Consider the following 17,269-nt stretch of genomic DNA (forward strand, 5'->3'; position numbering starts at 1 on the left):
CAGGTAGATGAGACAATTAAACACAGTCAAATCAAAGTGAAAAAAACAGGTCATTAGAATGTGAAATTAATATTCATTTTGGTCAGTATTTGTCAGCTGTATAGAGCAATAATTCCTAGTATATAATTAGTCAATTAAGGTGACCTGGACAAGTGGCAGGACCAAATACAAAATAATTGTTTTTGATCAAACTGGGAGTCAGAATGTCTTCCAAAGGCTCAACTCTGTCTCCTGGAAATTCATATTCATTCACATTCATATACAATTAAATTTCATTTCCAATTATGTTGTTTTGGCAAATATAATCTGTCAGGATTATGTTCACAGGTGACTGTAATTTAATCAATACGTTGTGCAGACTTTTTCTACATTAAACCGACTACAGTGTTTCTCTAACCTGAACCATGTGCTGCCGGTATCTCAACATGACTATACAATGTTTAATATTGATGTATCATTTCTTCTGGTGAATATTATACTGTAAGATCAGATAGTTTGATGGAGAAGAGAAAAAAAGCTAGGTATGGTGCTTGAACATTTAATTCATGTGTTCATTATAAACATTTTTGGAAATTGCCAAAAGTTGTGTAAATTGGCATTTTCCCATTATGTTCACATTTATTTCAGCCATCATTACATTTATTTAATGATATCTATAACGTTGTAATTTAGTTATAAATGAATGTCATTCTAGGAGACAAAAAAAAACACCCAGCAGGAAAGAGACAAATTTCACACATCTGTTACTGAGATTTAACATAATTAATAATGAATTGATTAAAAATGTAATACCTTCTCAGGTCAAATCAAGTCAATTATATGTATATAGGATCAAATCACAGAAGTTATTTCAGGGCATTTTCACAGAGCAGGTCTACACTGTACTCTTTAACATCCCCCCATGAGCAAGAAGCACTTGGCAACAGTTGGGCGGCCATCTGCCTCGACCGGTTGGGTTGACAGACCTTCTCAGACCTAGTTTTGAGAAAATGAATTGTATGTTTTTGAAAACCTTTTAAGACCCTGTTACCTCAACACAAATGTAAGATAAGTAACTGTCGCACCACAAAAACGATTACATGTTGATGATAAGAGTCCTGCATTTGAGAAGAAGCACTCTGATATCATTATGGCAAATGGATTACCTTGTGCCAGAGGGCAAAGTCAGAGCCAGACCCAGACCCACTGTCAAAAGGCTATTAAGCTCTTGCCTAGTTAGATGAATGTAGTCTATAGCCATCAAATCCACTGAAAGTGACGCTGTGCTAACAGCTGGTCCAGCTTTCAATCATGTATGTAGTTTGAACTTTTAACCCTACAGCATTTTTGCTCGTTTTTTAATTTCCTTCACTTATAGGCTTATGTGAATGTCAATACATGCGTCACTCAGCCATGACATATATTGGGGGTTTTTTATTAACTTTTTTGAAGGACAAGTTAAGCTATTCAGAGATGCCATCATTTTGGCATGTTTTGGGAAAAACTAAAAATGGAAAATAAAATGTTGTAAGCTTGCGTACGCTTCTCAAAATAATTTAAAATATTTGTAGAATTATGTTTGGCACAGTGTTTTAACAAAGCATCTCTCACTCCCAATCAGTCAGTCACCCCTCTGCCCCTCTCACATGAACATGCTTGCCTCACACACAAACACAAACACAAATGCCTACTGTTGCGCTCTGGCCACTGTCTGCTGTGAACCGTACTGCACTACCTAGTCTGCAAAACTACACATTAACCTCCACAAACCACCACCTTTTTTACTTTTACCAACCACATTTACTAACTACTGCTAGGCTCAGCAAGCTGTAGCCAGGGAGCAACGTGTTACGGCCGTGGTGACATCAAAGAGCTGTGACCTGGGAGCAACGTTTTATGGACGTGGTGACATCAAAGAGCTGTGACCTGGGAGCAACGTGTTATAGTTTTGTTGTGAAATGTGTGCTTATTACTTTCGAACGAAAGGGGTAACCTACGTTCTGCTATCACTCTGGAGGTTGTTTCTGCTTCTTTGTTGATAGACTAGTGTTGTTTTAGCTGTGTGTGTGCTCAGGAGTGGGCGACTGGCCATTGCAGCGGTTGGTGTTTTGTTCTGAAATACATTGTGGTGGACGGGGGCAGGTAGTCTTCTCATTAACTGGAGAGCTAATATCTGCAGGGTATTTCTAGTCGAAGAGCTCCATTTTTGTTGTATTGTGTCGTTACGCTGGTTATTTGTTGACATTAGTGGGAGAAGGCCAAATATGTCACCTATACCATCTAATGAAAAGCATTTTTTCTAGAATCCTGGGAGCACGATAACAGTAAAACACTGCTTCATTTTATCTGGTTCTTTTTAGATAGAAACAAGATGTGTGTTCATGCTTGACACTAACATATTTTGATTAATTCTATGTAGATAACGAATACATGTCTGAGGTTGACATTATTAACAAGAATGCAATGTAAATCTAAACTGCAGTATTGGTCAGAGAAAATGACATGTTCTTTAAATCGTTCAGTTCTGTAGTGAACTGCATATTAGTCAAATACCAGGAAGGTGTGCATTCCTCTGCATATAGATCATACAGTATAAACTAACATTCAGCAAACTAAAGCGCTCTAATCACAGCCTACCGATTCCCATGTTGAGTGTCAAAGGGATGAAAAGATGTACAGCCTGGAAGACCCATTTTGAGTCCATATCTCTCTGTTTAATGAGAGTCAGGGCACACATACTTGAAGATATGTGTGTCTGTGTGTGTTCGTGTTCACTTTGCACAACGTACAGTAGACGACAGCGAGAGCAGAAATGGTGAAGTGAGCAAATGAGCGACTGCGAGTGGATCCATCATTAAGATGCATGGCGGAGAAATTCCACCCATCCCTTTCATTTGAGGCGCTTCATTAAGGCAGAGTCAACATGCATTAGTCATGGCGGACGCCGCTGTTCCAGGGATAATTAAGGGCTGAAGCGGCGACTGCGACTCAACCCTGCTGATGGACTAGTACAACCTGCCACAACAGCTAACAAAAACACAGAGAAAATGTTGACTTTTTGGCTATGCCCTCCCTTAGTGCAAGGGCCAGGGCTCTGACTGGGACACCAATACTAACTTTAACATCTGAATAATTACTGCTAAAATGACAATGAAATTGTATAGATACACATATTTTCTTGATGGAACCAGTTTGTAAATCAGTTACCCACTTATCATAGCAGTCTTTGTGCTAGCTATTATGTTAGCAGTTTTTATATTGTAAGCATTGCACTAAGCTATTACTATTAAACTAGACATACTACTGAAGAAACATCCATAATACAAATATAATGGAATTAATCAAAAATTATGTCAAAAAGTAATGTCCTTTCTAACACAACAATTTGCCTAATAATTATCACATTATTCAGTTTACACACTTATGAATAATGAGCAAAATACAGAGAAATCCTGGAGTACAATCTGATTCAGTCTGAAGAGAACTACTACTTGGGAGAAGATTTATTTTCCAGCAAGACGATGACCTGAAGCATACAGTAAAAGTTACACAGAAATGATTTTAAGACAACAAGGTGAAAATTCTGGAGTAGCCGAGTCAAAGCCCAGACCTCAATCTAATAGTGAATTTGTTGCTGGATCTATCTATCTATCTATCTATCTATCTATCTATCTATCTATCTATCTATCTATCTATCTATCTATATATATATATATATCTATCTATCTATCTATCTATCTATCTATCTATCTATCTATCTATCTATCTATCTATCTATCTATCTTCAGGTTGCACTATCAACATTTTTATTACATTATAGATACAGACATTTGCCATGTGTTGAAAAGCAGTGGACATGCAGTACAGAATCACAATTTGAAATTTCACCAAGGGGTGATGGTAGATGGTGGGTGTTTTGATGGGGAACAGTTTGGTATGGAGGGGTCCACAGTGTCAGGCGTTTTTACTGGACAGAGATAAAAATGTGTACAGTTCTGTAGGCTTTAGCCTTAAATAGAACGTAACGGCTCTATTTTCATGGCAGGAAGTCAGTAGGAAATAGCCATTTTCACAGGAGGTGGTCCAATTTTTTACACACTTGTTTGGTAAGAAAGGCACGGCTGGTGTATCAGTGTGGGTAAAATAACACAACTAACCTTGTGTTCATGCTGGTCAGGTAACCCAGTGCAATTTTGGTGCTCATTTTAGCATGAAATTGTGCTTGTGTTTGCACTCAGTTTCAGGACAGTAGGGTTCTTTGCCTGTGATCTCCCCAAAGAACACAATTTCCTAGTCTATAGCACCACAGCATTATACGGTCTGCAGGGAGCTCTTACCTTTCTTTGCTGTCTGGTCCTGGCAGTTCTCATAGGTACAGGGTCCCCAGGCACTCCACGAAGACACCTCACACTCAACAGGACAGCTTATATGGCAGAGCTGGGTGGTGTTTGGGGTAATGCTCAGGCACAGATCACTGTCCACTGGTCGCAATGCTATGAAGACACAAAAATATACGAACATTACACCAAGGAATATTTACTTTAGAAGTAACAGTAAGATGCAATGATAAGAAAGATGATGCCAGGTGGAAAACTTGTCATTTCTTGTCATTTCATGTCTCTATCATTAAGTAACCCTGCAAACACTGTCAGTTCTGTTTTATCAGAGTACCCAGCCAAGCTGAACCTCGGTTCCTGAGGTACTGGGTGAGTGGTTTCCTCTGCACCACTAGGAATAAGTAAGAATCTCCAGCTTACACATCAGGACATTACATTCATTTTCAAAGCTGTGTTCAGAGAGCCATGAATATGTGCTGTGCAGTAACTACAGTATTTCAACACCAGTCTTGAAAGGTATTTGAAATGTGTATGGATTAACAGACAAACCACGTAGACATGATAAAATGTCCAAAAGAAAAAAGATAGAAGTTGGTCTTTTAGATATTAAATAGCACTGTCTTTAGAATCCTGTATCCCCACAGAAACAAATCCTTTCAGCTGAAAAATCAAAGTTGCAAAAAAAAAAAAATGCAAACACGCTACTCTTTCATTCCCCTGGACCCCACAAACCCAAAATCTTCCAAAACCAGACAACTTTGAAACTACAAAGCTTTTTATTATTTTCCCAGCGCAGCAGGCCAGTCATCCATTTGGCCTGATTCTCGGTGGACCTCGGCTCTAAACAGCTGTAGGTGACTCTCTGCAAGGTCATCAGGCTGATGAATCATTCTGGTTCTGCCACAACAGGACTCAGCCTCATTCACATGCAAATTGCCTTTGCTTGGCCAAAGGTGCATCATTTAATAGTGTCGCTTTAGAGTGTGTACATGTGGCATGCCCTTGAGTGCCCATGTAACACAGGAGTCGGAGATATGTCAAATGATGCAATGTGATTAGATGCCATTTTATTAAATATATACAACATTTTCCAATTTGTTTATATAGTTTGATGTGTAATTTTCTGCACTGTTGCGAAACACATACAGACATGCTGTATAAAGTTGAATTGGCTGATATGTATAAAGAATTCATACATCTGTAATTGATCAGTGAATCAGGCACCTAAGGACTTGTGAGATTGTAGTGTTAGCATTACACCAGAGTATCAGAATGGGAAAAACAAGAAGTGACATGGCTCAGTAAGAGTTACATAACATGTCATTGCTGTATTACCTACCACTCATTTTGTATGCAAGAATTTTCAGTAAATGTAATTATGGACTGTTATATATAAGCCTAGTATCACAAATAGCAACAAGATACTGTAAGATCAATAGAGAAGCTTCAACAATATTACTTAAGTTCAGAACTTAAAAGCTTTGCACCATTAAGTAACTTAAAAGGAATCCATCAAAGTGTGTTTCCAGGTGTTTTATAAAACCTTTTGTACCACTAGAGGGAGCTGTTTGAAATCTGATAAACTGACTCAAGTAATGTCAGTAGAGTCAGCGTAGGCTTTTCTCATACTAACTTTTTGTCTTTGCTTCCTCTTTTGTCGTTTTTGTTTTTGTTTGTTTGTTTGTTTGTTCTCCAAATTCAGATGGGCTGAGGTACAGAGCATAACAAGGTTGAGGCAGCACTTGTGATCGATCCCCTGGCACAATGTTAATGGCTTGTTCATGAATGCACCAATCATCATCTGTTTCAACTGAAAGCTTGAAAGAGCAAATCATTGCAATGTGGATTCCAGTGGAGCAGTCAGTTACAATGATTTTGTGATTGAGCAGCTAATTCATGCTGAGCATAAGTGGAGAGATGCTGGAGAAACTGTGACATTAGCATTGTTCACACTGTGCAACTCACCACATCTGTGCAAGCCCCCAGAAACAGCAAAGGGCTTTTAAGTCAATTTGATATAGTGGCCAAACTGTGTAATTACAATGTCACATGATGCTATTGGCCCAAAAAGACTGCTTCCCATTGACTTACACTGTGTGAGAGACATCTGGCCTGATACATTTTTTGAGCATCATAACACCTGTGAAATGACTCGTTTCACTATCACAATTTGATGCATTTGGTCTGATAACATTTGACAAGTGTAGAAAAGTCGTACAATTTAATTGTTTTATCCACATTCAAGTTAGTTGGGAGGCAAAAGCTGCAGTGGCTGTCTGGACCAGTGGAAGTCACTAATGTGCTTGCTCTATGGACCTCACAGATGTGGAAACTATTTGGAAGAAGTCTAACATTTGTGGTTTCATGTGCCGCACTGTGCAACTTTCATAAGAATGATTGGAGCACTAATTCCAACAATGTATCAGGTTTTCTTTATACATCCATCTGTGCTGCAATTATGCTAACATTATTTAACTGACAGAAATGCAGTGGTCATTTGTCTCATTTAATGAAGGCCAGATGAAAAAATAAGTACCACTAAAATACTGGTGTGTTTGAATTTCCCTCCATTGACTCTACACACATAGCCTATGTGTCTTTGAAAATCACATGGCAAAGCACTCACAAGCTTATGTTAATGAAGAAGTAGATTATTCACACAGTATACTTGCTCATACTGTAAATGCATTTCAGACTTTAAAGGAATTATAATGCTGAAAACTAAATTAGTGAAAAACCAACAAGCAAACAGTCTACAGCTCCAAGCACAATGCTCATCTGTTGAGACATTTTGATCCAGACTTACTGTCAACCTGATGGTGTTAGAGAGTCACCAAAGTCAATATGATTAACTATGAATGTCTGTACAAGAATTTCATGATAATCCATCTGAGTAGTTGTCACAATATTTTTTCTATCTGAACTGACTGGCCAACACTGCCATTTCTAAAGCCAACCTGCCAAATATGTACAATTCTAATTATATTGGCAGAACATATCAGCTATTCTAACCAAATTGTCAGTACTGGCTGTGAAAATGTCCTATCATTGGAACAGGCCATAACTTACCACTGGGAGGTATTAAACAGAAGATTAGCAAATATGCCACTGTGCTAACAGGTGCTGAATTAGAGCATCCAAATGACCTGTTGATGACTTTAATTCCAACACGTCCATGTGTTGTCACGCTAACTGAACAGTCAGAAATCCCATTTCTTATTTAGGCGTTTCTACCACATGCTTAATTTGGAGGACAATAGCCTCTTTGTTCTCCTTCCTTGTCCGGGCTGAGCAGCTCTCCACCAGCATAACAAAGGGCTGATTAATGGACATCTCCACGCAGACTGACCTTGTTCAGGTAACTCTGTGCCAGATGGTCTAGGCTTCCCTGTGCTACACTTCCAGCCGCCAGCATGGGTACCTCAGAGGCCGCCACCCTGAGCTGCCATGTGCCGACTGCCATCAATAACCTGACTCCCAGTTCCTTTCCAGCTGAGGATTCATGGCATCACAGTGGCACAGCTGTTATACAGCATGTCACGGCTTGCCCCCTATAGGGTTTCGCATTGATTGGTACCAGTACGGGAAAAACAGCTGATACAACTTCTACTCTTACTGCACAGTAACAGTGAAATATCTTGTTTTCTTCAAAGCGAAATAAATGAAATATGTGCCATCAGGGGAAAATAAAAAGCTACTTTTAACAATCTAAAAACACACTCCATTTGAGAATAGCATTGCAATAAAACAATGATGCTGTCAGCAGTAATCTCTGCATGACTGTGACAAAATCCATACTGAGTAAAGCCTTCACCTTCCAACTGTGAGTAAATCAAATGAAGAGAAAGCAGGGATCTGTGATGTACTTCCCAGTAATCAGACTGGGAATAATGTGTTCTGAGATATTACTGCCAGACTGTTCTATCTTAGTCACTCTGGGATTTACTAATCATCCTGGAAAGCAAATGATAAGATTACATCAGCTTAATTAGGCTACAGATTCTCTCCACAGATTCTTTCAGCCACGCGGCTCATCACAATGAAATCAGCCTCTGCAGGCGATGACAGCAGAAAGAGGCAATGATACAGTTACTGTGCTCTTTATAAAAGCAGTCACACGTGAACATTACTTTCAACAGCTGAGTTCTGAAACCCACTCAACTTCTCTTGAAATATAAATCAGATGTTTTTACATGTTGGAGTCAAAACACTTATAAATAATCTTTTCACTGACACACTTTTCATCAGCACAATCCGTGATGTGAGATTGCAAGCTTAGAAAAAGATCTAATAAACTGACATTGAGTTAAGATGATTATTTCTAAGGTCAAGAGGGAAATTTCACACCCAGAGTCTGAATAGTTTCCACTTCTTATGTATCTTCATGCCAATTCTCTGAATCATTGTTCGGCTGAGGGAACATTTAAACTTAAAGATAAATACATTTTCTGTTGGTATTTGTTTAAGTGACAGGTATCTAAGCCTATTAGCCTCAGCTGCACAGAGCTACTGTTTGCTCAATCATCCACAGCTACACTCACACTTCTTCCACTTTGCTCATATGTGGATATGTTCTGTTATTTATAAGTTTTAACTTATTTCATCTTGTGGTTTGCAAACCTACAATTGAGAATTTTCCTTTTTTCATATTCTCTTTGATGCAAACTCCAAGCACAACCAGTGGCTAATATGTTAGTGTGGAGGATAGAGAAATACAAATTTGACCCATTTTGACAGTTGACAGCTGCAAAACTCCCCAAATGTCTTTTATTCTGAAATGCAATGACTTTTCCTAAAGTGGGCCAACATGCACATAAATTAAACCATTTTAAATGTTCTACTTTTGTATAGATGCTCCAAATGTTTGTCCATTGAGTGTGTTCTGGGTCAAATGATCTCTGTATCTATTGACATGTGTTTATGTTAAATGAATAGTTCATAGTTTGAATCATTCTTTTTATGATGTAGCAGTGAAGACTGATGGCTCTAATGATTATACAATAAACCCCACAGTTCATTTTCACTTTACATTAAATACATTTCCATCATTATTGCTATGTTATATTTTCATGTCTTAGGTCAAATAGGACATGATATTGTGTGATAGGAGCTAAAACATACACTCTCTCTGCTCTCTGGAACATGAATCAAGGTTTAATCACATTTATTGATCAGTCAGATCCACTATTGATGCTTTCTAAACACATCTGTGCTTCAACATTTGGTATAAACACTTTTTATGAGGAGATTCTTAGACTGGACCAAAATTGACCAAGAACATACTGTAAGGGTGAATATGAACAGTATGTTAGGGTTAAAACTGCATTGAAAGAATTGTAAGCAATGCCTAAAAGCAGAGAGTGAGAAAGTGGGAACATGAATATGGGAGATGGATACAATGGCATGACCAAGTTAGTGGGTAGCTAAAATTATACCTAACATGACAGCACACAAACCTGTCAGAGAGTAAGGACAGGTGCAGGGTGAAAAGAAGAAGGAGGATGTGGTACATTGCAGCTGAGCTGGCACAACTTCTCACCCTCCTGCCTCCATCCTTTGTTAGTGACACCTCAAAGCCCAATCCAGTCACTTCTCACCTGTCATACCGCCTTCATTAATGTCTCCGTGCTTCCATCCAAAAACACTTTCCATAACAATTACCGTGCTAACACTCAGGAGGCAGGATGATTCGGTGCCACACTCCTCCTGACAATATATGTACAGTAAAGACAAACGGTTAGAAGTGCGAGACTCAACGCTGTTAACAAAATTGGCAGCGTGGAAATCTCGACGCTGAAGGATGAAAGCGTGCGGCTGGTTGTGAGCAGCTGATCTGAATAATTTGCTAGAAGCAGACGGCCAGGTTCAGCCTCCGCGGGCCAGATGGACTGAGACTTATTGTGTCAGTGCTGGATAAGCATGGGCGTGCTACCAGGTCACTTTCCAGCCTCCGCTCGGCTCAGTAATGCCACCAATTTAGGTGAAAGCTCATATTTCATCTCCTCTCTCCTCTCTCTCTCCGTGTGGCTTTTGCACGTACATTAGCATATTCATACAGCGCAGTCCCAGATTTAATATGAAGGGGAAACTGCTTTAATTCTCCTCTCTGGTTCACACATGGCTGCTGGAGGAGGATGTATCAGTGACTGTGTGTCGAGCCGAGCTGGAACAGATGACATTACTTGTGTGTGTGTGTGTGTGTGTGTGTGTGTGTGTGTGTGTGTGTGTGTGTGTGTGTGTGAAATGCAAGCCTGAGCAGATGATTCTAAAGCTCATAAACAACTTTTTTTTTTGTCTACCACAGATGTGATTTGATGCTGTTTTTAACCAGCCTGTTTGAAGACATGTGCTATTAAAAATGTCATCATTTCCTCCATAAAGCCAAGTAGATGTTGCTACTCTTCCTCCTCCCTGGTGTTTATTTGTTTGTGTTTGAGCAGATAATACCTCTGCATGATATAAATTCTGTCTTATATGAAGATTAAACTTTCTGTTGTGGAGCAAGAATAAAGCAGTGGATTACCTTCAAACTGTATTCTACCATAAAGCAATATTTGTGTAGTAAAAGCAAATGTTTTGCTGCTAAATCAGTTTGTCTTCTTGGTTGAGGTCTTTGTTTGCAGTAATCATAATAATGCATCGTTGTTTGTGTTGGAAGATGTAATGTTACTACAGCTGTTGTGCTTTTTTTTCTTCATTTTTTTCAAAAAATGAGCAAAAGCATTTTGAAATCTATAAAACACAGTTAATTATTATCACTGAAATTGGACATATAACAAAACTATGTATACTATAAACTCCTATAATGTCCTTATAATACCTCCATACTCAGCGGTGGGCAGTAACTAGTTACATATAACAGCGTTACCAAGGTTACATCTGAAGTCACACCTTAAAGATTTTACTCTTTTTTTAATATTAACATGTTACTGAATACATATATTGCTGTTTTTAGTTCGTTTAAATCAATATTTTTTTTATATATTTAGTAAATAAATCATGATGTGGGCTTATATGGCGCACACATGAGCTTAAATGGAGTCACAGTACCAATTAAGCTCATGAAAGACTTTTGACTTTTTACATCAAATATCTTTATTTATTTATTGAAGTTACATTACTTTGATGAAGTCATTTAAATAGTTATATTACTTATTATATTTTAAATAGAGTAACTAGTCACATCCTGTACTGATAAATAGAATGCATGTGTTTCTTTGTCACCAGATGTTCTCCATTAAGATCCTAAACACAGCTGGTAACAAAGGTCAGTCTCAGAGGAGTCCAGCGTGACTTGTATGCAGATAAACTAGTGATAAAGTGAACTAATGGGCTTTGATGGAACATAGCATTACAAGAGGAGAGTAGTTAGAAGAATAGCATGCTGGGAAAATGACCTTCTTTGCTCCTGAGCGCTCCGAGGTTGGACGGTGTATCCGTGACGGTCTGGACACAGTAAACCTCCCGAGTCTGAATCCCACCTCCGCACAACCCTGTCTGGTTTCCACGACGACGGTCCTGCTGGCTGAGCAGCACGTCCACCCTGCACTCTGTCCACTCTGTGCTCTTCCAGCTGTAACTGAGGACAGAGATGGATGAAAGAAGATTGAGTCTCATACACTTCATCAGCTCCACACTGTCATAGAAAAAGTTACATTAATAGATTAAAATTGATTCAAATCATCAGAATCAGCTTTCAAGACAAAGAGGAAAGGAGATCTATCATTTTGTGTTGTTGAGTTGATTATTGACTATTGATCTGGTCTAAACACAATTTCTATTGACCAGGTGCATAATATGAAGCAGTCACACGAAAGGTCACTGGTTATTAAGTTTCACTGTCTGGGAGTTACACATGGCAAACATCACTATACAGTTATATGTGCTGTATATTTATAACACAAAACAATGGATTCCATATATGATCTATGTCATTTGGTGTTAATTATAAGAGAAATACAGGCAAAGAATTTCTTTTGAGAACTGCTGAAATCATCATGAGAGGCTAAACAAACAGATGTTTAATAAATGTAAACTTTACTCTCCATGTATGTTGAATGTATGTTTCCCTCTTTACAGACTTCCATACAGTACATACACATTTTGCATGTTGAGCTGACCTGCTGGGCCCTGACTAAAGCATCTCTAGGTTCATAATATCAATCAATCAAACTTTATTAGACTAGTTTAATTCAAAGTGCTTTACAGTTATTTGATGACAAACAAAATTAAAAAAGACAGAAAAATAACAACAATATATGTTTTTTTTTTAAGAAATGAAAATAGTGAAATAAATAAGCAAAATAAGAGTGAATAAGAGAAAGGACTTAATAAAAGTTAGAGTAAAAAATTAGGATAAAAAAATCAATTAAAAAGAGAAAAAAGAAAAGTAAAATAGAAGAAGTTTAATAAAAGCTGCACTAAAACTAGGTTGAGAAAGAGACTAAAAAAAAGAAATAGACATTAAATTGATAAGATGATAAAACTATAGAATGATATTAATAAGAGAGTGTAAAATAAAGTAGACAAAAATAAAACATCAGAAACAAGCACAATAGAATCAAATGAATCAAAAGCCAGACTGAACAGCTGGATTTGTGTTGCAAACTGCTCTTCCTCTGCAAGTTAAATGGGTCCAAGCATTTTCCTGAGAATGCACTGAGAATGTTATATCAGTTGCTTTCTAGGAAATTATCAGGAAACTACGTACGGAGATAACGTATTATCAAAATAATGAAAGAAGTGTGTGGAACAAAGACTTAATTCACATGATAATTTACATCTTTATGTTTTGTCAGAACAAAAGAGGTGGAACTTTAACACACACACACAAACACACACACACACACACACACACACACACACACACACACACACACACACACACACACACTAGAGTTATCTTTTCAAACAATGTACAAAGAAGTGTTTGAACACATTTTGGATTTAATAACTTATCATAATAATGAACATAGGAAAAAGAAGGTAAATCATTTTATGAATATTTCAAATGAAAATCCAGAGACTAACCAGTGAGTCAGCTACATGCACTGCAGACCTTCAGCCAACAACAGTGTAGAACATAACTTGGTCCATGTCCTGTTTGGCTGTACAGTACTGTGATTGGGATTCCACCTCATGTCTCATAGCATTAGTACCATCAGCTCTCCAGAACATACACACCAGTATTAAACAATACATACAGCAGCAGAGCAGACTCTAACATGCTGCCACCTTATTATAGTTCAGTCATATACTTATAACAAGACATTAACCATTCGTAACAGATTTGACAGAAGAGGCTCTGTTATTTCAGAGATCTCGAACAATCTGAGCAGTAGTGAGGATTCTGTTTAGAGAGCTGATCAAACATGAATATTAAATCCTTGTTAAAATCATAGTAGTTCATCAGTGTAGCGGAAAGAGCTGCTGCAACAAACTACACTGGCGAGAGCGTAACATGTAGTCAGCTGTGACAGTGTCAGGTTAAAATGTTTGAATGGAACTTTTCACTGTTAAGGCCAATAATCTGAAACAAGCTCTGCCTGAACAACACTAACACTATACTGCATTTGTTCTTTCTCATCATGAGCTAAGTACAGGACCAGTTAGCTTAAAGACTGTGTAAAGTGAATTCAGACATTTTCCTCTAAACACATTAAATAGGTCATAAATGTATTTCTAAAAAATGTGTAAAAAGCATTTCAACCATTTAGATTTGAGTTGTGGAGCTAGGCTTCACAAACTGTGTTTCAACATTTCTGTGTTCAGGATTTAGTGGGCGGGTCTGAAAATTAGCATAAACCCGCCCCTGCTGCTGTAGAGGTATAAATACATTCAGCACACACTACTACTACTACAGTCTATAGTTAGCTGAGTTAGCCACCGAGCTAGCAGCTGAGTTAGCAGCAGAAAGCTCTCAGACGTAGCGTCCATGTTTCTGGTAGAGGTGGTGACTTTGATTGACAGGTGACACTTGATAGGGGGCGGGGTTTCAGCGAACTCGGAGGGCACTCCCACAGCGTTTGGGAGCAGAGAAAGAGGCTGATTTTTACACAACTTTGAAGCCTAATTTCATATATTTGGCGATTTTTTTAATCATTCAAATTTGGCAGGGTGGTTAACAACACACTTTTCTGTGGTATGTCAAACTCAGAACACATATTTATTCTTACTTTACACAGACTTTAACTGCACATTATCAGATGGGTGTTAGTATGTATTTATACATATGGCCTAGCAGTCGTGTTATGCTGACTAGGAGCCAGTCTGTCTGGAACACACTCAGCAGAATGACAGATCAGTTCAATTTAGTTGGCAGAGCCTCAGAAGGAAGTATCACATTATGCTTCAAATACTTACTGGAAATATCTGACCTTTCTATAAGAGTATAAGAGTCTTGAACTCTGGAGCAAATCTTTGTCAGTGTCTCATGCATGAAGACATGAACCAGGCTCATAATAAACTTGCATTAAGAATAAAGAACCCCTGATTGACCTAATCTTTGCCGAATGAAGACAATCACAGAAACATGTATCATCGCTGGGTATTTCTAAATGCATAGTAGTTGCTAAAACGGTAGTGAGAACTGCCGCTCCCAAACCTACTCTTCTTATATTATATCAAGCTCACATCTTACAGGGAGGCTGTGACTCAGGAGGTAAAGTAATCGTCCACCAATTGAAAGATCAGTGGAAGGATTCTTGGCACCTCCAGTCCTCATGTCGATGTGGCAAGATACTTAAATCCAAATTGCTCCTAATGGTTTGCGCCAATGGGTGAATGTGACATGTAGTGTTGAAGCACTTTGAGTGGTCAAAAGACTAGAAAAGTGCTATATAAGAACAGTCTATTTACCATTTACCTTACTGGAAATGATCTCTCCTTCAAGGTGAACTGTATATGAAGGTCTGCCATAAAGACTTTGGATTGCTTCTGAAGGTTTTTCCATCCAGTTTGAATAATGAATGGGTGATTATCCTCAGTCACTATGAGCAAAGTGTTTAGAGACTGACATGTGAATCTAACTTCTCATCTGTTATTTGAATCAGGAATTGATTCTGAAAGGAGCTCTGCTTATATTCTCTTCACTTGGCATAACCAGAAACTTTCTGAGCAGATTTCACCATCAGACGACCCATTAACAGTTCGTGCTGAACAGTGTCATCTGCTTTCTGGTGCCTGAGGAAAGACGACACATAAGAACACCTCACTTGTCACTTGTGCTAATAAATTCTACACACATTGCTCATATTCCTGAAAATCTACTTTCTATTTATGGTTTTCTTCCTCTGTCACTTTGCTTCTCGTCATTCTACTGATCTGTCATCTAAATCCTCTTAGACAATTAATCTGTTTGTTTTCTCCTCTCTGTCTTTCCTATCTTATTTGTCTTCTCTCTGGAGTTTGAAGTGTGATGTTCGTGTCAAGTTGCATTTTCTCTTCTTCAAAAATGTGTCATTTGCTTTGCTTCTGTGTGCATTATTAATCTCCATCGTCTAGGACATAAATAGGCAGAACTAGGGCTGGGTTTCAGTATTCAATACCTTTAAGGCATCGACCGAAATTAATAGATACCAAGTAGTATCGAAACATCACCCATCAAATGATACCTGCAATGGATCCTTTTTGCTCATAGAGGTAGAAAATATGACTATTTGTATGGACTTGCTCACAGCCAATCAACACAAGCGTTCTTTGATTTAATGAGACATGTGACTGTCTGATAGTCTTAATAAATTGAAAACTTTCAAAATGCATTTGTGTAAAAATCTAAATCTTTTAGAAGTGGAGGAGTGGTGGCATTTAATGTAATTTAATGCTTCTATTCACATGATGGGTATCAAATGAAGTATCAGTATCACGTCAAGGGTACTTGGATTGGTACTGGTATTGTCATTTTTTAAACGACATCAGGCTCTAGGCAAAACTTACCAAAATACAAAACATGTCAGGGCCCGGTAGTTGTGTAATGTATTTTGGTAAGTTTAGTTTTTTGTCTTGTCTACTTCCTGTTTTATTTTGCTGTGTTTTCCCTTGTCTGGTCTAACTTCCTCCTCTCCTGTTTGCCTCCCTGCCCCTAATGTGTTACACCTCCACCTGTGCTTCATTATCATCAGTGTATATATGTGGTGTGCTCTTTTCCTTCTGTCAGAGTTCCAGCGTTCTTATCTCACTTTATATTCTTAGTGTTACTGACCAGTTTTGCCTTTTGGACTTTGAGTGTTGCCTAGTGATTTTGGATTTTCCTGGTTTCTGACTTTTTGGACTGATTAAATGGCTTGAGAACTCTTCATCCCTGTGTTCCTGTCTCTGCATTTGAGTTCATCTGGTCTGTACCTCATAAAAAATACAAAATAAAATTGAGGAACAGTTTGAATATTTCACTGCCATTATAATATAATTAAACACATAATCCCCTGAAGAGATTGTGTCATGGAGAAGCCAAAAACAACTCATTTTACTGATGTTTGGTTCTGTCATAACTCAGAGTGGATGGCTTTTTCCAGGCAGTTAAAAAGAATCCGTCATGCCTGGTTGAGCTGGGGTGGCAAGCATCTCTCCAGCATTGTTAGAAAGACTTTTACATTGTTGACCTTTAGATCTTTGTTTACAATATGCCTCCAGATTTGCAATTTAACCAGTGTGTCCACTGAGAGACTCTGTAAGACACAGATTTTTTTAAAGCTGAGAGGCACTTGTTAATTGCAGCAGCTATTCATAGAAGGGTTTGTGTCTGGTTACTGAATTGGCAGCAGTCTGCTTCAGCAATAATGCATTGCGGTTCCCACCCTGAGGTCAGAAAATGCAAACCCTGCCTCCATCTCTGCTGATAATGGAATTCATTTGAGGTCGCCAATGAAAAGGTTCCATATTCATGAGGATGGTCTCTCTGTCTCTCTTTCAGCACTGCTGTGGGACAACAGAGCCCCCCTGGGAGAGCATTGCATCTT

The 17,269-nt window shown here is 38.3% G+C and overlaps 1 protein-coding gene across 1 annotated transcript in view; it reads right to left on the reverse strand.

The window, feature by feature from the left end:
- The window catches only part of thsd7aa (thrombospondin, type I, domain containing 7Aa), a 182,229-nt gene that overhangs the window by 80,641 nt on the left and 84,319 nt on the right, over positions 1-17,269 (reverse strand). Inside the window, exons 4-5 of the mRNA XM_053333754.1 lie at positions 11,714-11,895; positions 4,317-4,472 (exon numbers count right to left, since the gene is read on the reverse strand). Coding sequence (XP_053189729.1) covers positions 4,317-4,472; positions 11,714-11,895 — 338 coding nt within the window. The remainder of the gene's footprint in view (positions 1-4,316; positions 4,473-11,713; positions 11,896-17,269) is intronic.

Source organism: Scomber japonicus, chromosome 15 (assembly GCF_027409825.1).
Source record: "Scomber japonicus isolate fScoJap1 chromosome 15, fScoJap1.pri, whole genome shotgun sequence".
In the NCBI taxonomy this organism is placed as follows: Eukaryota; Metazoa; Chordata; class Actinopteri; order Scombriformes; family Scombridae; genus Scomber; species Scomber japonicus.